Source organism: Anoplopoma fimbria, chromosome 18 (assembly GCF_027596085.1).
Source record: "Anoplopoma fimbria isolate UVic2021 breed Golden Eagle Sablefish chromosome 18, Afim_UVic_2022, whole genome shotgun sequence".
NCBI lineage: Eukaryota > Metazoa > Chordata > Actinopteri > Perciformes > Anoplopomatidae > Anoplopoma > Anoplopoma fimbria.
This window is the reverse complement of record NC_072466.1, coordinates 20,749,835-20,770,015: the sequence shown is the minus strand read 5'-3', so window position 1 is coordinate 20,770,015 and position 20,181 is coordinate 20,749,835. Positions and strand designations below refer to the sequence as shown.

Sequence of the window (20,181 nt, the reverse complement as noted above, 5' to 3'; positions counted from 1 at the left end):
AATGTATACTATGAATCAAATTATAATGGTATTTACTGCAAGTAAAAACTGTCAACATTTTGTCTGTTCGCTTCAGTCACAACTTGCATTCTAGCATTAATGTTTGCAGAATTTGAAAATCCACATTATTATCACTCTTTTAGACCATCCCAGTGTCTTATGATGTCTCAAGTATGTCCTTTTCAGATGTACCTGAAGATGGTGTGAATGGACGAGGTCTGGTGCCTGTGAACAGCGCCTTTCCCGTTAATCAGGCCTGATATGTACTGTTATGTTTTTTTTAAATTTGTCTGATTTTACCAGTCCCAGCAGAATGTTTGTGTTTGGATGGCTTTGTCTCATTGGATACAAGTGCTGGATTGTTTATATTTTATAAAAAATATTTGATACAGCCTTTAAAAAGGGACAGTTCATGTCAAAATACAAATTGTTTTTTTGAAAAAAAGCAAAGTCTTTCCAGAAATCATGACCTAATAATCCACATAACATGTTGGGGGTAGTTTCATGTTGGAACGAACTATGGTTTTAACACATGAAAAAAGCTATTGCTGTTGAGTTTTTCAAATGTATTTCTTGGCGCTTTAAGCACCACAAGCAGAGTCCCGTGTATTTCCATTTTAATAGAGAGTAGGCCGATATCTCCAAAACTAGGCAACTCGCACCAAAACAATCTAGATTGATGAAAAAATGAAATGAATTGAATTGAAATGATTCAATAAAGCTGCAAAGGTTTCCAGCCCTTATGACAATGAACAGATCCTTATCAAAGTTGTCAGTAGTGGACACCTGGAGTTTCTATACACGTATTATTCAAAGCTTGTGTTTTAGAGCCTGAACCTGTTTGTAAGCTCATAGCATTACAGGGCTTAAAAAGGAGTAATTAATCCTGAAAGATTTAAAGAAGTTGCCAAAAGACGTATTTGTATACAAACCAGATTTATTGGGTGGCTGTTATGGCAGATTTTTCAGACGGTATAAAAGAAGAAGGCTGTTACATTGACCCAGGGTGAACAGTAGAGTTAAGGCACATGCTTTCTTAAAGCAACCGTTTAGTGTTAGTAAGCTTAATGATACTGATTTACTCTCTGTATTTAGCTGCCCTCTTTTAAATTTAGAATGGATACATGTATTTTGATATCTTGGCTGGGTTAATAAGAGCCCTCAATCGTTCTAACAACGCCCATTGGTTGGTTAGATTCTCATTATAGGTCTTGTTCCATAATCACACTGCAATCATAATAGCTCGTCTCTGTTGGAAGTTCATACATCCAAAGAGACATACGGTCTTCGTGTGAAATTAAATTATAATCTCAGTTCATATACACTCAAAAATGAAAGTGATTAAAAACAATTTATCCAAGAAATTCCCGGTAATAGTGAAGAATTCACAAACAGTGAAAAGTGTTCGGCGACATTCAGGCGCCATGAAACAAACGCTGGTGTAGTCGGTCAAGGAAAACTAAATCTGTCCTGCTGATGAGGTAGAGATTTTTTTTTTTCTAACTTCTACTTTCAAAATCTTTAGTCCGTTTGTAATGCCAAGCAGGCCTGGCTCCACATTGTGGGCACCGCTTTCACTCACGAGCTGAAATCACTCAGCCGACGGGCCCGGCAGTCTAGGTACATTCTCCAGGATATGAGGTGGTTCACATGGCAGCCTGAAGCACAGTTATGTTAGTTCCTTGAATGAGGTTGTCATCTTGCCCGTCAATCAGAGGGTCCCACTGATTAAAGTTCTTCTGTAGCCCTGCAAAAAAACAGAATTTAGATAGTGAGAGACTAGGAGTGAGTGCCGGGGATTGTGTGCGCTTCTTTTTTCTTACTGAGGTGGCGTTGCAGAAAGGCTAGTGTTGCTTGGTTGCAGAGGTCTATGGCGACCTCGGGGTCTATCTCTCCCTTCAGCTTCAACAGCTTGCCGATCCAGTTGCCCGTTAGGAAGGTGAAGTCTGGGAAGCTCTGGTGGACTGTGCCTCTGATGAAGGAAAAACATCGGCACAAAGTGAGAAACGGCGTGTTTCTCACAGGATCAGCCAGGACACGCCTCGGTTCTGTGCGCTGTACCTGATAGTGATCATTTTCCGCTCTATGACGGCCGAGTCCAGCTTCTTCATGCGGCTGATGTTTCCCGCCCACTGAAACTTCTCGGAGTTGATGAAGAAGATGGGCTGCTTCACCCGGGGAAAGATCTCATCGTCTAAAGGGAACATCCAGGAGTCCAGCGCTATGCCACACCTGATAGAAGAGAGTTACGACTTCCCAAATCATTTAAAGAGCATAATTCATACGTCGTATCATATTCCTGCTTCTCTGAAACGAGAGAATGTGATGATGGAGGAGTCATGAATGTATGTTGTAAAAGCACATACTTGAATTTAACCTCTTTGCATAGAGCTTCTATCACCGTCGCTCCCCCGAAGGAATGCCCCACCGCTGCTATCCTACACAGATCCATGGAGTTCTGTTGGCATGGAGACGACAGGAAATGGATGGTGAGTGATAACAACAGTGAAAAGTCTACTACCCTAAACTGTTACCTATACTCAGCTTCAGGTTCTGGCTTCAGACCACAGGTGATATTCTCTATTTTCCACGTCACCAAAATGACATCACACAGCTGGAAAAAGCCTCGGGCTGAACCCAAATGTTGTGATCTCCCTGCATTTGCACACTGACGTAGCGTTCTGTACATTTACTTATAGTACATACTGCAGCAGCCCTTACAAAGTACACACTTTTGCATGCAGTAGGATTTAAGTTGGGACATACTACTTTGACATAACGTTGCACTATGAACATCAACCCTCTTGCTCATATATCCACTGCACAGAGGATTGTGGGTCGGAATAGCTGGACAAGCATCCTGGCTTGCATACTGCAAAATGTGACCGGATGCATAAGAACATCCTGGTACTTTTGGCATAATGCATTTGACACATTGAGACATAGTAAATCCTTTTTTTCTGGCATCCTAAATAGTGTGGTAGTATGGAGAGTTACCTTGCACTGCAGCTGGATTCTCTCACATATCACATGAAAACTCATCTTCAAGCGATGCGTTTGTGTCCGGTAAGCCAGAGCACGGACCAATCAGAGTCCTTTCAGGAGCTACTGGAAGCTAGGGGCGTGGCTTAGGTGTATGTGAGACAACAGAGTGGCCTTCATCATTTCAAGTGTTTCTACAATCAACACTTGAAATGATGAAGGCACTTGAAAATGACAAGGTAGTACAAAATGTAAACCATACTTTGGTGTTTCATTTTTTACCTCTTTACTTAAGATTTCATTAAACTTGGTTGTTTTTTTCCAGCTGATGTGTCATCTCCTCCAGGAACACCGGACAGAGAGCTGTGCTGAAGTTCGTGACAACAATTGTTGCCCCTCCTCGCATCAGTTATGTCAGAACTGTAGTGTATTACTCAAGTTAATCTACAGACCTTGTTGTGAGCAGTTTAATGGAGGCCCTTTTTTTTTTTTTTTTTTTTTCAATCATAGTAAAAAAAAAAAAAAAAAAAAACCTGGTCATGATGGCTGTAAAGAAGTGTATTTTTTTCTGGCAGTTTAAAGAACACAAGCCGATGTGTCATGTCATATAGTCCCATTACTCTGGAGAGAAGGCAGACATCTCTATGACTGATATCTCCAGCCCCAGGCAACTCACACCAAAACTATCTAGATTGATGAATAGCACTACAGGTAAGATGCTAAATATTTATTTTGGATTTTGGGATGAGCTGTCCCTTTCCGGTTTTTAGCTGCCTTGGTGGATGTTTTTATTTTCAAAAGAAACGTTTTAAACTTGACCAAAGTTCATGAGTGGGTTTACCTGCAACGTTGTCCAGTCAAACTGTGTTTGTAAAACATTTTGCACTGGGATCCCTGAGTTGATTTCAGTGAGTCTATCCAGAGCCAGGATGCATTCATCTGCTCTCTGTTTCACCTGGGAGTGACATAAATGATCCACACAAATTAGCAGAAGGGAAAAAAAAACATGCATATGCTAAATATTACCATAAATTCACATTAATCCAAATTCAGTATAAAAAAGTGCAGTAAAAAACTAAAACAGAATAGAGTAAATGCAAAATATACAAGTTGAACTTGAGACATATCAGACAAAATCTAGAATAGGCTGAAGGAAACAAGGAAGTGGTTTCATTTGAACATCAGTGTCATGCACCATATTGGTTACAGAGTTCAATATGTGCAATCCAACTGAAGCCTAGTTGTATCTCTGTGTACCTTTCACACAGTGACCGTTGACTCATGTATGGCGCTGAGGAATGTGGCACGTGGACTGCTCCACCCAAAGTAAAGAACCTTTTCTTTCTAGTTACAGTAAATGCTTCTCACCTGTTTATTTCGGAGGTGGAATTCACTCTCCCCGTGCTGCAGATTCCTGTAGTACATCCACTCTCTCACTAAGTTGTCTTGGGCCGAGGCAGACGTCTTAGGCGAGTTCTTGTTGGCCTTTTCCGACTCTGTCTTCTCACGAAAATAAAACGTAGCTGAGGCTGACTGGTCTCTGCGTGGGGAAAAAATGATACACAGTGCTGCAAAATTATACTGCGTCAAAGGTTGAGTACTTAAAACAAAAAAATGGTAAAAATGTTAAATAAATTGATTTCTTAAAGGGATAGTTTTTTGAAGTTGGGTTGTATGAGGTTCTCCTCCATAGTGTAGTAGATGGAGAAACAGACAGCAGTTCCAGCACAGGAGCAAATCAATCTACAGCTGTGGACGTATTTTAGACAACTCAAAGAATCAACATCACTTTGAGTTTACACTACATTTAGAATATTTTCCCCTTGCTGTCAGACTTTCTAACGGGGAACTAAAGCTGTTATCTATACTCTCTTCAAATACACAAGTCTCCTTTGACATTAACAGTCATTTTACCTCGCAGAACACTGGAGTTTGATTGTGTTGTTGTGGGACTTTGGTGTTTTAAAGGGTTGGTTTAGATTCACCACAGTAGCACAATAACACGAACAAACTAACCGATGGAGGCAGCAGCAGTAGACCAGCAACTTCTGTGTTCTGTGAGGTCAAATTACTGTTTGTGTCAAATGAGACTGGTGGCTTTGAAGAGAGCACAGATAAGCCTTAGTCCCCCATCAGTAGGGGCTCTCTGACGGGAGGTAAAGAGGTGAAAATATTCTAAATATAGCGTTAAGCTAAATTCTTTAAAATACGTCCATAGCAGTTCATTACTTTGCTCCCGTGCTAGTGCTCCTGTCTGTTTCTCCAAACTCCATCTACTGTAGTAATCCATTAACTATGGAGAAGTGCTTCATACAAGCAAATTGAAAACATCACTGCAACTATTGAAAACTATTGTTAGTAAGAGCCCCAGAGACCATTATATGCTGTATGGTTATCATATAGGGTTTTAGTACAGGCTCACAATTCCTCCTGTTTCTAGTGAATAACATGTTGCCGATCATAAAACCTGATGAATGAATCATGTCATGTGACGTAATAATTATCTGTGAATAGTTGCCAACTCAAGTTTGAACTTGTGTTTTTGTCCCTGTTCAGGCTGCAGTGGCTATTATCTTTTGCTGCAGCTCAACCGACATGACATGGGAGGAGAATTACAGACTAAACAAACTGATGGGGCAGCGTGACAAAAGCACCACTGGCTGAGCGGCTGGATTCGACCACTGACCACCAAATGCAGGCACGCGACACAAAGTCTGTCTCCTATGTCACAGCACTGGCACATGCTTTTATCTCTCTTTGGCTTCAGCCTTGAACCAGCGGCTACATTTTAGTGGAATGCCACTTCCACACACACACGAGCGACAGGCTAACTGTGTCCATTATGTTCTCCTCCATACGGTCCCCTTGTCTCTATACTGAAAAGAAATGTGATGACCTGGTCCGTACTATTGTCTGCACACTTACTCCACTGATAAACAGATGGCCCTCTATTATTGTTGGATCACGATCAACTAGAATTTCCTCCATCTGACACGTGGCCTCAAATGTTCAGCATACGTATTGTTAGACTACAGTTTGAATGTATTTAAGATTATACACAGCTTACAACATCACGTCTGCTCAAATAACTGCTGTCCCCCAACCCTGATTACGGTACTATAAGAAGCTTCCTGTTTAAATGAAATAAAACCTGACATGAAAATAAAGATTCAGCTAAAAGTTGATTGGAAAAAAAAAAAAGGATTGTATAGATGAAATACCTGTGTTCCACAGACGCTACAATGAAGCCCTGCGAGGCCAACTCTGCACAAATAGCGGAGTACAAAGTCCTATAGGAAACACCAGGGAGAAGTCAGTCACACCATTCACAGCAGCTGATACATGAGCAAAACATCCCATTCATAAATATGAAATACTGTGGCAGAGTTCATACTGATTGTGTATACCTAAAGGCTCCAAGGCCATGGGAGAAGATTACTACAGGACATTTTTCATTGGATCTAAACGGAGCATCCACGGCGGCTGGGATCTTAAAGGAGCCTGAAACAGACAAATGGCAAAACATAACACCAGTGGTTTTGCCAATGTCAACCAGTTTACTAGAAGTTATGGAAACTTCATATAACTGATGACCATGTCCTAAAGTGTGCTGTTCTGTAGTAGATTTCCCCAAATTTCAGGCACCTGCTGGTTCCGATACACCTCTACAGTGTGAACATTGACATGCAGAATTGAAACTTGTCAGAGTGTGTCATTTATCGTTATTGTTGGTTGGTAATTCGGTACAAAATGCTGATGTGCAACATTAAGACAAAAATATACGAATTAAACTGATTTAAACACTAGGGAAGTGAGTTGAAACCAACGTCTGCTTGGAAGCAGTAAAACGCATGAAAAACATCTAAAACCACCTGGAAATGTATATGACATTTGTAAAAACACTAACAAAAACACTAGTGTGATCCAGGAGAGACATGTTTAAACAGCACACTCTTGTTTTAAACACATTCAACATGTTCTACATACTGTTAATTAACTTAAATTACCAAAAAGGTAGTTGAAAATCCTTTCGCTGAGAGTCCTGTTGATTTTCATGAAGTCTGCCAGACCGTTGAAGTACTCAGCGCATGGTACCCAGTCTGGTTTTTCTGCTTTATCAGTCTTTTGACAGGGATAGTAAAGCCGGAAGAAGCTGCCCTGTTAAAGAGGCAGACATGGAAGAGATTGTAAAGTCACACAGATTCTCTCTACTGTCATGTGATAAACTAGATTTCCTAAATATCTAGTTTATCTCTAGTTTTTTTTTGTGTGTGTGTGTGTACAGATAATGTGTCTTTCTCATGCTTTACTTTGAAAGTAATTTCCTTTCTGAACTGCTGCAAATAAAACTGTGTGACGGAATGAATCATCAACTTCATATTGGTGCTGACAGAACATTTTAAAGCAGCCATATTACATTACATTACATTACAGTCATTTAGCAGACGCTTTTATCCAAAGCGACTTACAGTCAGTAGTATATTACATATCATTCACCCATTCATACACTGATGACAGGCTACCATCAAGGTGCCACCATCAGACTCTAACTAACATTCATGCAACATCCAGTCCACACCGATGGCAAGCCTTCAGGAGCAACATATGAGCTGTGATCCATGACAGTACAGGACAAACCCAGTTGTCCATTTATCATTTGAAGTACAGTGGCTTTAAACAATGCTGACATTCAGTGGTATGCTCGTTGCCTGTCGAAATAAAAAGTGACACATCTCCTCCTGTGGTGAGGTGTGTGGTGCTTCTACCTGTGCAGTGTGGTGCTTCTACCTGTGCAGTGTGGTGCTTCTACCTGTGCAGTGTGGTCCATCATGAAGTCGGTGCATCCCACTGCATTGGGCCCCTTGGCTGGAGGGATCCCCAGATGATTACTGCAGTTGTTCCCCATGGCGAAGAAACCGAGCGTGTACCTCCTCTGCTCTGTCCAATCGAGAGACAGTGGTTTCATCAGATACTCTGTCAACTTGACAGCAAGTCATGACTCATGGTAGAAATAGCATGACTTGACAAAAAAAAAAAAAAAAAAGTTAGCAGATTATGACTACAGTATCAAAATCGTGATATTGTCTCTGTTACTGTATGACAAATTCCAGTTGTATGAGGTTATTTTTGTATTTATTGATCACTCCATGTTTGAGTGAGCAAGAACAATATGTAACTAAGTTCACCAGAAGCCTAAGTTCAAGTCTTGATGTAACGTTTCCAGCTGTTTTCCACTGACCAGCTGTTGAAGAAGTGTGTATATTTACGCTACCAATAAGAATGTGGCGTTTACCTGTCCTTGACCACTCGTATATCCTCTTGCCTAATAACTGTACACATCCTCCATGAGACAACATCGACCACAGTAGTTTCGAAAGCGAGATTTACCTCGTATTCTTCTGGTTAGCTGTTAGCTGAAAAAAACAAAAACCCACACTAATATCACGTTAAAAACCGAGACCTACCGGAGATACAGGTGTAGCCGGGTGACAATGTTACTACATCAGTTTCGCAACATTGTCACGCAACAAAAAAAAAGTTCTCTCGAGATAAATCCACCAGTACAAGTCACCAGGGAGTGGTTTGACCTGACTGGTGGTGTTATCCATGTGTTAGGTAATCACTAGCATGGGAGGGAGCTAAACCAGAGCCGTGAATGGGACGTGTTTGTTCTTTCTTATATTATGTCTATGGTTTGTTCGGTGACCGCATTTTATGTCATCTCCTCTTATAACATGATAAGGGTTTGGCACCAAACTCAAAGTCGCCACAATCACAGGAAAGGCTTCTATATATCTACCCAGCATTACCCGGAGTAACCTAGTCTACATATGGCTCTGGGTAGAGCCAGCGGATCTGGCTGACAGTCCCGCAGTCTGGACACGTGTGTTTGTTGACAACAATTATGACCTTTTTGATTGAGCTTTTCTTGTGAATATTTTGTGAGGCATGGTGCTCTTTTCAGGGCGGTTACAGACAAACAAAAAACGTGCTTTTTTTGTTCGGTATTTCGCTCATTTCGTCCGGCTGAGGCTTGAGAAACACTCCGCCCACTAGGGGGCAGTAGAGGGCGACAGGCCGGGAACACAGCGAGCAGAGTCCCGACCAGCACTGTAGCAGGATGTGGTGTTAAATAAGCAGAACACATATAACTAACGTTGATTTATCAGCGTAAACATGAAATTGGTGAGTTACCCGACTGTTCAGTACAATTAAAGTCGCAACATCAAACCTATCTGACGACAAACATGCGTTACTAAGTCGTTTAGCTACTCTGTTAGCTTAGCAGCTAACGTCAATAGCCCTGTGTGGCCCCATCTCGTTAACTGTGGCTGCTGATAACTAGGCAACCTGCAGCTAGGCTATGTGAACTATTGCATGTATGCAGTCCATAGTGGTAGTGCAATACTGACTCGGCTGGTTGATGAATGGAGCATTTTGTTCTTACAATGAATCAACAGTATTTGTGTGAACTGACTACAGGATGTTCTGTTGACCCTGCATCTGCTCTGTATCTGCCATGGGTTGTGTTGTTGTGTCCACATGCTTCTCTTAATCGCTGTCCTTCCTTCTCTCAGTATTGTCTGTCTGGTCACCCTACTTTGCCTTGCAATGTCCTCAAGTTCAAATCCACCACCATCATGCTGGACTGTGGACTAGACACCACCTCTGTCCTTAACTTCCTGCCCCTTCCTCTAGTGCACAGGTGAGTCAATGGCATCAGCAGCAGTGGTTTTATTTAGTTATTCATTCATTCATTCATGTGTGGGTGGTAGAGTTCTGAATTCTGATGAATTATATGTTAATTATGAATTATATATGAATTTATCTTGTTTATTGTTCTTATTCAGCCCAAGACTATCCAAGCTCCCTAGTTGGGTCTCTAAGGATGGAACAATAAACTTGGAGAAGGTATGACAAGCTGTTTCTGTTGAATCTTATTTACTTAGTATTTTACCTGTATCTGAACTTCAACGTGGGCTGCACGGTGGTGTAGTGGTTAGCACTGTCGCCTCACAGCAAGAGGGGCCCGGGTTCAATTCCCGGGCTGGACAACCTTCTGTGTGGAGTTTGCATGTTCTCCCTGTGTCAGCGTGGGTTCTCTCCGGGTTCTCCGGCTTCCTCCCACAGTCCAAAGACATGCAGCTTAGGTTAATTGAAGACTCTAAATTGCCCGTAGGTGTGGATGTGAGCGTGAATGGTTGTTTGTCTCTATATGTCAGCGCTGTGATAGGCTGGAGACCTGTCCAGGGTGAACCCTGCCTTCGCCCGCCCATCCAGCACCCCCGCGACCCTTAACTGGATAAGCGGTTACGGAAGATGGATGGATGAACTTCAACGTGTGTTTGATAGTTGTTTCATAAGATTTATAAAACTGTTTCTGTGTCTCTATAAAGTGTGAAAACATTAAGGTGTATCTGTGATGAAGAGCTACACAAGTAAACAAACCTATCCATCTTTCCAGGAGCTGAAGGAGTGTGCAGGAAGAGTGTTTGTGGACTCACAGCCAGAGTTCTGTCTCCCTGAGGTAGTAAACTCAGCTGCAACACACACAGTATATTTAGTAAATGTCACTTTTCTTTTTTCTTTCTTAAGAAATCAGTGTAATCCTTCATTATAATGTAAGCATTTCTAGGACAGACTGTATGACTAAACTAACGTACCAGCTCAGACTTTCCATTCACTTTTCCTTACTGTGCTTTTACCACAGTTATTAATATCATTATTACTTTCAGAAGCCAGTTATTCAACTTCAAGTTACAATAAATGCTGCACTTTGAATGATGATACACATTTGGTCTAAATCAACTTTCTTTCCCATTTATATTGACCACAGAGAGAACTGCTGGATCTGTCTACCGTTGATGTCATCCTGGTCTCCAACTACCACTGTATGATGGCCCTGCCCTACATCACTGAACACACAGGCTTCACTGGGACAGTGTATGCCACTGAACCCACCCTGCAGATTGGGAGGTGAGGAGATACAAGGGAATGTCATCGTATTGTTTTTATGCTCATTCAAAGTGAGCTTTTCAACAGTTTTTCCTCATTTCAATCATGTTTTTGTAAGAAGAGAGAGCCAGATGAACCAAAAGAGATTGGCTCTGTGGTTTCTCATGTTTAAGTAATGCATGTCATTGCTGTTATTTCCGTCAGACTGCTGATGGAGGAACTGGTGAACTTCATGGAGAGAGTTCCCAAAGCCCAGTCTGCCACCTGCTGGAAAAACAAGGAAATACAAAGGTAAGTAACTCTTGAGAAAAACATACAAACTCTGTGGTCTTTTTCTGTGGATAGTTTTAGAAAATATTGTTTATTTTAAGATTCAAAAATGTTGACATCTCATACTACCTTTTACCTCTAACCTGTGAGTTTCTCTATCTCTTATATTATCATAACCACATGATGTTAGGATGCTCCCCGGGCCGCTGAAGGATGCAGTAGATGTGTGGACGTGGAAACGAAGCTACAGCATGCAGGAGGTCAATTCTGCCCTCAGCAAAGTGCAGCTTGTGGGTTATTCACAGAAAGTGGTAAGAACCTCTTTTCTCCTACTCTGTAGATTTATTACTGAGCATACAGTCTTCTTTCCTAATTAATACTCAAAGCTCAAACTTAAAGATTACAGGAAAAAGAGTGGTCGTTTTCATTTCATTAAGAGTGTGTATGTTTGTCTCAAGACATGAGTATACTCAGTATGCTTCTAGATACTACTAAGATACCTGTATCTGTCCACCTTCTGTTTTTCTGTATTTTTGTCTTCTCACAATAACAACTTCTCTCTGTCTCCAGGAGTTGTTTGGAGCTGTACAGGTTTCCCCCTAAGCTCTGGTTACTCATTGGGGAGCTCCAACTGGATCATCCAGTCTCACCATGAAAAAGTTTCCTATGTGTCCGGCTCGTCCCTCCTCACCACACATCCACAGGTAACAGGTCCAACAGGCCCAGCAGGCCTAATGATAGGTGAAATTACACACAAGGCCTGAGATAAACCTGTGTGTGACCTCACAAAACACATTTTTGGCCATAACTTAGCTTTCATACAAAAGTCTAAAAGGATAAAATGATGAAGTGATGACATTTTCGATGGACACAGATGTAACTTGACTGGTTGACCGAAGCATAAAACCAAGAGGCTGTAATTCTAGTTGTCAGTGACGTTAAGCCCCACCCCCCATTTTGAGCAAAGCTTTAAGGCAAAAGGGGAAGACAAACTCTTTTTTCCCCCCAATTGTTTCTTGTACTTTAATAAACACACTTGAACTTCGTTTCTTCTCCCAGCCAATGGACCAAAGCTCCCTTAAGAACAGTGATGTTCTGATTCTCACAGGCCTCACCCAGATGCCCACCGCCAACCCAGATGGCATGCTGGGAGAATTCTGCAGCAACCTCGGTAGGTTCAAATAGACTGGATCATTTAAATGTATGTTTTATTAATGTTTTTTAAAAATGTTAAATGGTTTCAAGTTATATAAATAAGTACATGTAGCAAATGTAAGTAAATCACACAGTCTCAAGTCATTGCTGAGTCTAATATTCTTTTTTATTATTCATCTCTGCCCATAGCCATGACGATTCGAGCAGGAGGCAACGTGCTGGTGCCTTGCTACTCATCTGGGGTGATATATGACCTGCTGGAGTGTCTGTACCAGTTCATTGAGAGCGCCAACCTAGGGACCACGCCCTTCTACTTCATCTCACCCGTCGCCAACAGCTCGCTGGAGTTCTCTCAGATCTTCGCTGAGTGGTGAGGAGCTGTTGGTCAAAACGGCCCTATAAATCTGTCCGTATACAGTATCGAGAACGAAACAAGTAGTGAAAGATAAGAAAATTATATAAATATGGTGAGGGATGAAGATTAAACCAACATACGTACATAGCGACAGATTTTCTGAATGTCAAAGCTGGTCTTCAATACTCTTGACAAAATCCATTAATTTGTCACTGGATGCATTTAGTTTGCAATCAACAGTGCTGATTGAGCGTTGCGGTCACCTGATACCGTACAGTGTTTGTTCTTAGCCAACTTTTGATTGTTCTCTTGGATATTCTGATTAAATGTATGTTTTTTTCCCCCTCTTTTTTTTAAGGCTCTGCCACAACAAGCAATCAAAGGTGTATCTTCCAGAGCCTCCGTTCCCTCATGCAGAGGTGAGTCCTGCTGCTGCTGTGTCTCACAGTAAAGAGCAATGCTGCGTTTCAGCGATAGTGGATAGTTGGAAATCCTGTTTTCTGCTAGCAAAGGAGAACCAAAATGAACCTGCAAACCAGTGAAGATCTCAGAGAGTTATCTGACATCAAGTGCATGGGGACGGTATTTTACTTCAGGGAAACTCTTTGAATCTCTATGGTAAAACAGGGCACCACTATAAGAATATGCATTTAATAAAAACTAATTTATAAGGAATCACTTAAATATTTTTGGTCCGATAAACAACACTTTATTTTTGAGCAGGGTCAGTGAATGCAGCAGCATGAAGATGGTGATTTAATCTTTGTGCCAAATGCGTGTCCTCCTCACAGCACAGATGGACATGGTCACATTCAAAGTGTTGGCATAGAGGCTCGCTTCATGTTCTGCCTGACCAGGTTCTAGTGGTGAGAGAACATGTACAGGAAACAATACTTACAGTACAGCTCCTGTGTTTTGTGTTTTTGTTTCAGTTGATCCAAACCAACAAGCTGAAGCATTACTCCAGTATCCATGGAGACTTCAGCAGTGAGTTCCGTCAGCCGTGTGTGGTCTTCACTGGTCACCCCTCACTGCGCTTTGGGGACGTGGTTCACTTCATGGAGCTGTGGGGCAAATCCAGCCTGAACACCATCATTTTTACTGGTAACTACAACTGTATTCATACATTAGAAGTGAAGTAAATGCTACGCTTCTAGAAGCCTCTGTGACTTTTCTTTTCTCCCCCCAGAGCCAGACTTCTCTTACCTGGATGCTTTGGCTCCCTACCAGCCTCTGGCCATGAAGTGCGTCTACTGTCCCATCGACACACGGCTCAACTTCCACCAAGTATCAAAGCTGCTCAAGGAAGTCCAGGTACGGTCGAGGCTTCTGTCACATAGAGCCGCAACGATATATATCGATTAGTTTTCAATGATTCAATTATTCTCAGACTATTTTGAATAATCAGTTTGAGTCATTTTTTTAAGAAAAAGGTTTTTTAAAATGTGAAAATGTTCTCTTTTCTTCACTCATATATGACAGTAAACTGAATGTCTTTGAGCAATATTTGAGGACGTTATTTTAGGTTTTGGGAAACAGCCTTCACCATATTTTTTGGACCAAACAACTAATCGAAAAATTGAGAAAATAATTGACAATGAAAACAATCGTTAGTTGCAGCCCTATTGTCATTTTACCAACCCTTTTATAGATATGGTTAATGTACTGTTAGCATTTTTCTCTACCAATTCCAAGGAGTTTTAAGAGAAATAAGCACAAGAAAGCAGTACATGGATTGCAACCCACAGGGCATTTATAAAAGGAAATTTGTTTTTTAAGGTTGAGGTTTAAAAAAAAGAAAATCAGGATTGTCGAACTCAGAAGTGGCTGCCTCATGTTTTATTTATTTAGATTTTGTTTTACATGCAACAGCGGTAAGAGGAGAACTGTGCAACAAGCAAATAATTTCAGAGTCAGTAGAAGTCCTGAGGTTGAAATGGGAGAATAGAAACAATTTTACAAGCTAAAAGGCACAAACACGATAACATATATTATATATATTAATAATATAAGATCAGCATTCAGGGCAGAGCAGGAGGAAATACACAACAGTCCTGAAAGGCTGCAGAGGCAAAATGATGGTTTAATTGCAAGTGTTTCAGTTGACCCTATTATTATTCCTGTATGACGTTATCACACTGAGTTAAATATGTCAGCGCAGCAGCCTCCATATGCCTCAAAAAACAGAAGAGAGGCCCCCTTCTATTTCCTGATGTGATGCAGGCTTTCAGTTCCACTTCCAAAAGAGTAGTGGCTGGTGTTAGAAGTCAGCACACATCTATTGTGAACAGAGGGCTGTAGAGTTTAACAAGCTGCATGTTTGTGTTCCCCACAACCCTTAATATGCAGTCTGATTAGACAATTAAGGCATCATAAGAGATTTCCCTTAAAATCCTGACATGATGTCCCTGATAGACATGTTCTTATTTGGGTTCTTATGTTCTTATTCATGTCGATCTTAAATAAAGCGGGCTCAGTCTCTCGAACATGCCACAGCAAGTAATGTGTTGTAAAAGCTCCTTCAGTTGATCCAGCCCACTGTCTGCTGTCTCTCCCTCCTGTCCTGCAGCCCCTCCATGTGGTGTGTCCGGAGCAGTACACCCAGCCTCCACAGACCCAGTCCCACCGCTCTGATCTGATGCTGGAGCTGCAGCCCCCTCCGATGCCCTACAGACGCTGCTCTGTGCTCAACCTGCCCTTCAGACGCCGCTACGAACGAGTCTACATACTGCCTGAGGTGAGTCCCATCAGAGCAGTAACTCACGTGGGCATGGATATAGTCTTCTTTAACAAGTTTGGTTAGAGGGATCTAATTAGACCAAGTCGACAATGTTGAATATTAGATCAAATCAGAGCCTTTGGAAAGCGATGGTAAGTGCATATTTATAATTGTCTCATGTGTTGGTAAGAGACGATGGCATATGATGAATACAAACTTGTCAGGATTAAAGATTGAGCTACATTATGGAAATAATTTAAATCCTGTCAGAGCACAGGAGGCACATTTTCAAGCCTAAAAGTCTGATTCTTTAATTCCTAGCTGGCCAACTCCCTGGTGCCCTCTGAGATTAAACCCGGCGTTTCCCTGGCAACTGTGTCTGCAGTGTTGCACTCCAAGGACAACAAACACACACTTCAAGTGAGTCTTGCAAATTTGTGCCACAAAACATTAACATATCGTGAAACATTTAAATATGGACAACATTGCTTCGCAGGAGCAAAAATTGAATTTTTTTTTCCTCTCCTGTGTTGCCAGTCGGTGCCCAAACCCCCTCCAGCACCCCCCAGCAAGAAGAGGAAGCGGGTCCTGGAGGAGCCTCCAGTCGTGCTGGCCCCCAAACCCCTGCTGAGTGGAGCTGTGCCCCTGGAAGCTTTCCTGGCCACATTGCAAAAGGTGTGACATCTGCAAACCTCAATATTGTTTTTATAGCAGCCAGCTAGTTAAACATTTTTTTACTGCAAAAATTGCAAAACAATTCATTGGCTGTCTTTAGTATTCCCAAAGGAGATGATTGCAGCCAAGAGTCTCCTCCCATATGACATTTAAATCTCCTCACGTATAACAGTGTTGAGATTAGCTGTTCAGAGCAGAGGCCAAGGATCTAAAAATACTATATAATTACCATCAAAACTACTTTAATGAATTTTAGATTGAATTTTTGCATGAATATGAATCTTTAAATTACATAGCAGTAGTAGGGACAATTTATTCTACATTTTGAGCAGAAAATAACATTTACTTACTTACTTGCTTGATACAAATATTACATTTACTCAAGCCTTTTCTTTGTAATATTTTTGTATCCATTGCTGAATGAGATGCAGAAAAAACACATCATCTATAACACCTTTGGGTTACTTAAGGGAATCCCCGGTTCTTTGATAACAGAGTGTGGTGTTTAACTATGGAAGCTCCAATGACACCACGACTGTCATTGACAACCAGGTAGAACTTTGTCAAGGCCACGCCACATTAATACTGCCGACCGACCCCTAACAAACCCTTCTAGACTGTTTTTTTTTTACCATGTCTATGCAAAGAAAGAAGTGGTGGTGAAACAGCTCACTGTTATAAGAGAAATGGGGATTACTTTACGTAACCCAAATGTATTTTTCTATTGTTGTTCGGTGTTTCACTATGGGAGATATAGAGCACTCCTGGATCGAGTTTACCCAAACCCCATAAATAATGCAGAGCTGGTCATTGATTATCACAGGAACCTTGTCCCAGCCTGTTCCAAGGATGGCCCCTTGGCATCCAGGCTGTAAAAACTCACAAATATCCTCCACTGAAACAGGGCCCATGAAGTGGCCATCCCCCTCGTGGATTGAGCCATCAAACCCTCAGAGGGGAGTGGCTCAGGACACAGCTGATCCCTTTTCCTGAAACCATGATTTATTACTGAGAGCATATCAGATAATCATCTATGTATGAGAATATTCTGATGCAGTTGTTCCTAAATGGAGACTGAGCTTCCTCCACACACTTGCTAAAAACCCTTAGAGTTGATGACAGATCGAATGGGATTCAATTAAATTCAATTTATTTTGTATAGCCCAAAATCACAAATTACAAGTTTGCCTCAGAGGGCTTTACAATCTGTACACATGCGACATCCTCTGTCCTTCCCTCACATCGGCACAGGAAAAACTCCCCTAAAAAAACCCTTTAACAGGGAGAAAAAAGGAAGAAACCTCTGGGAGAACGACAGAGGAGGGATCCTTCTCCCAGGATGGACAGAATGCAATAGATGTCATGTGTACAGAATGAACAGCATAACAGAGATACAACACATTCAATGTATATGATATAAATTATTCATATAATCACAGTAGTAAGCAGAGTAACGAAGGAGAAAATTAAGACTACTTATAATAAAAGCAGCAATGACTATCGTGGAATTAAAATAATGATATAGGGAATAGCATTAGTAATGTGACCAATAATAATAATAAAAGTACCGGTGGGTGTCAGCCAGGTCACAGCAGGAGGCACGACCACGGTCCAGGTACCACAACGATTCATGGAAACCTGCGAGGCGAGAAAGCAAAAAGGGCTTCAGATAGAAGCAAAGCCAATAAGCGTAATGGTACAGGTAATAGTAATAGGAATGTGACTTATAATAATAATAATAATAATAGTAGTAGTAGTAGTGGGATGGCTTGGTATTCACAGGTTCTGACCTGTTAAACAAACCTGAGAAACTTTGATGAACGGGAAAATAAGCTTCAGAGAGACTGTTAGCTGTGGGCCCACTCAGCCCTTATCCTGGCTGCGAATATACAAACTTTATTTCTTTGTTTTGTGAATTGGGTGGAAGTGAAGACTTGTGAGGAGTTGGCCGACTGTGATAATATGAGGGGGCATGGCCCTAAAATAGTTCAACCTGTCTGCCAATGACAGACGTAAGTCAGTGGAGCTTTCATAGTTGGTAACGCCGAAGCGATTCCCATAGCGAAACTCTGAAGGATGCAAGAAAAAGAAGTTGAATGTGAATTTATCTCCTCCTCCCCATGCAGCACGGTATCACAGAGGTCAAAGTGGAGGAGACAGCGGACGGACACATTCTGCACCTGCAGGCGGAGGACACGCTGATTCAGCTGGAGGAGGATGGGACACACATCGTCTGTGACAACAATGAGCCGCTGCGTACCACGCTGCGAGACCTGGTGCTCCGCTTCCTGCAGAAACTCTGACCCTCATCCTCCTCGTGCATCACGTGTGTTCTCTTTTTAAATGTTTTCCTGCTCCTTTGGACTGTGGACAGTAAAAAGCAATGATGGGGGATGAGGTGGAGGAGGACATGGTCTGTCTCCACCTCAGTAACTGCACCCATTACAGTAGTGTTACTGTAAATTCCTGTTATGTTTTGTAAAATAGTATTTTGTATTAAAAAATTTTTTTCCAAGAGCTCATCTCAGTGAGTTTTCCATCAATGCACTTCTCCATTCCTGAAACCGTGATATAGTTGAACACAATAGTGAAAGTGAGGAGATCATCGATCATGAGCTTGGTTTTACCCAAAGAGGGAAGTAAGAAAATAAATGTAACAAAGTCACTCTGGGTAATATCTGCTAAATGTCATTACATTACATCACATTAGTCATTTATATGGCATTTGTAATTCCTACATTACAATGTAAATGGGTCAATGACATGACATCCTTGTTTCTTTGTCCGAGCCCATTATTTCCTTTTAGAATAATATTATTAATTCATGACGTATATCATTTCGTTCAATAACGGCTATTGAGTTTGAATACACTTTCACAACATTCAAATTATATATATTCTTTTATGTTTTTGCATCTCAAACCCTGAAAATGGCAGGCGGTGCCACCTTCCGAGCAAAGACGGACTAAAAAAACTATAAAAAATTGTATTTTAATGAGAATAAATTCAAAATGAATACAATGGCATGATTTTACTGTTGAAATCTTTCCAATGAACCACATTTTACAAACACCTATAGTTCAAAGCAATTTAGACAATTTGAAATCTTTTGTCCAATAATTTGAATGCTTCAAATGTCAGGGTGGCACAGCTGTAAATATGTGACTTTTATTTGAATATTAAAGTACACAACAGTTACCAGGATGTAGCATCATCAAGAGGACCCCAACTGACCTTTATGGCTGAGTGACAATGTTTTAAGATCCCTCTCAAATATTGATAAAAACTGCTACTTTCAACATATAGGTTGGCTGGTACACTTTCCATGTCAGGTGGTACAACCAATGTAAAACTAGAAAAATGTTATAATATCATATAACTCTTTAATGTATTTAAAAATTACATGTATGGATTTGTTAACAAGAACAAAAACTAAAACAGGAGTCCAAGTAAATGCCTGATTAATTTGAAATAAGTTGCAAAAGTCAGGTGGAATATCACTATATGATATTATATTTCCAGCTCTAAGATTATTAACTGAATTTTTTAATTGTTTAATAGTTTTAAGTTAAAGGCATGATTGGTAATGATGAGAAACTAGCAAAAGTATGGTAGATTTTAAAAGTTATCCAACCAAAAAAAAACAGCCCAGTGTTTCCAAGTCTTTTCCATTGAAAATAGCAGCACCAGACTAGACAAGCAAGAAAGTGTCCACCTCGTCAATGCTGACAGTCCGTCCCTTCAGGCCTCCCTCCAGAGACACTCCCCCAAAATGATCATTATGAAGGTAAACAACAAACATGGCTGTCAGTTCTTACTTTTATACAGTAGTCAGACCTTTCAGGTTTTTAAATAATAACTTTCTTAAAACACCGGGAGGAGTTCCATGTGATCTCAGAGCCTCTTAATACTCTGTTATACACACGGCTCACTCTTGACAGCTTTAGTACACACACCTGAAAAAGGCTGTATACCAAAATATTTCAAAACATTTTGAACCATGTAAGGTCAGCATACCTTTAAAGTTCAAAATGATTTGAAATATTCTGTCCCTAGTTCCAAAGTCATT

At 41.0% G+C, this 20,181-nt stretch overlaps 2 protein-coding genes across 4 annotated transcripts; one reads left to right on the top strand and one right to left on the bottom strand.

Moving 5' to 3' along the window:
* Positions 1 to 926: 926 nt before the first annotated feature.
* pla2g7 (phospholipase A2, group VII (platelet-activating factor acetylhydrolase, plasma)) lies at positions 927 to 8,583 on the bottom strand. Of its 3 annotated transcripts, none has more exons than XM_054618492.1 (11): positions 8,276 to 8,583; positions 7,793 to 7,920; positions 6,990 to 7,140; positions 6,390 to 6,483; positions 6,204 to 6,272; positions 4,351 to 4,522; positions 3,824 to 3,937; positions 2,367 to 2,458; positions 2,062 to 2,232; positions 1,824 to 1,972; positions 927 to 1,747 (listed from the first exon to the last, which is right to left on the bottom strand). In XM_054618492.1, the coding sequence occupies exons 1-11, from the start codon at positions 8,337 to 8,339 to the stop codon at positions 1,647 to 1,649; spliced, it is 1,305 nt and encodes a 434-aa protein (XP_054474467.1). In that variant the 5' UTR covers positions 8,340 to 8,583; the 3' UTR covers positions 927 to 1,646. The 3 variants fall into 3 exon arrangements, with proteins under 3 accessions (XP_054474467.1, XP_054474468.1, XP_054474469.1); XM_054618493.1 differs by having other exon boundaries at positions 8,448 to 8,583; XM_054618494.1 differs by having other exon boundaries at positions 7,793 to 7,915; positions 8,276 to 8,298.
* A 301-nt stretch (positions 8,584 to 8,884) lies between these two features.
* On the top strand, positions 8,885 to 18,624 carry ints9 (integrator complex subunit 9). The gene is given in 18 exon segments (XM_054618398.1): positions 8,885 to 9,168; positions 9,561 to 9,688; positions 9,834 to 9,894; positions 10,448 to 10,510; positions 10,820 to 10,959; positions 11,143 to 11,229; positions 11,399 to 11,519; positions 11,779 to 11,800; positions 11,803 to 11,912; positions 12,268 to 12,379; positions 12,553 to 12,733; positions 13,077 to 13,137; positions 13,651 to 13,822; positions 13,908 to 14,032; positions 15,288 to 15,455; positions 15,759 to 15,857; positions 15,975 to 16,112; positions 18,239 to 18,624. Coding segments are annotated over 18 exon segments (1,974 nt in total). The 5' UTR covers positions 8,885 to 9,159; the 3' UTR covers positions 18,416 to 18,624.
* The last annotated feature ends 1,557 nt before the right edge of the window (positions 18,625 to 20,181 follow it).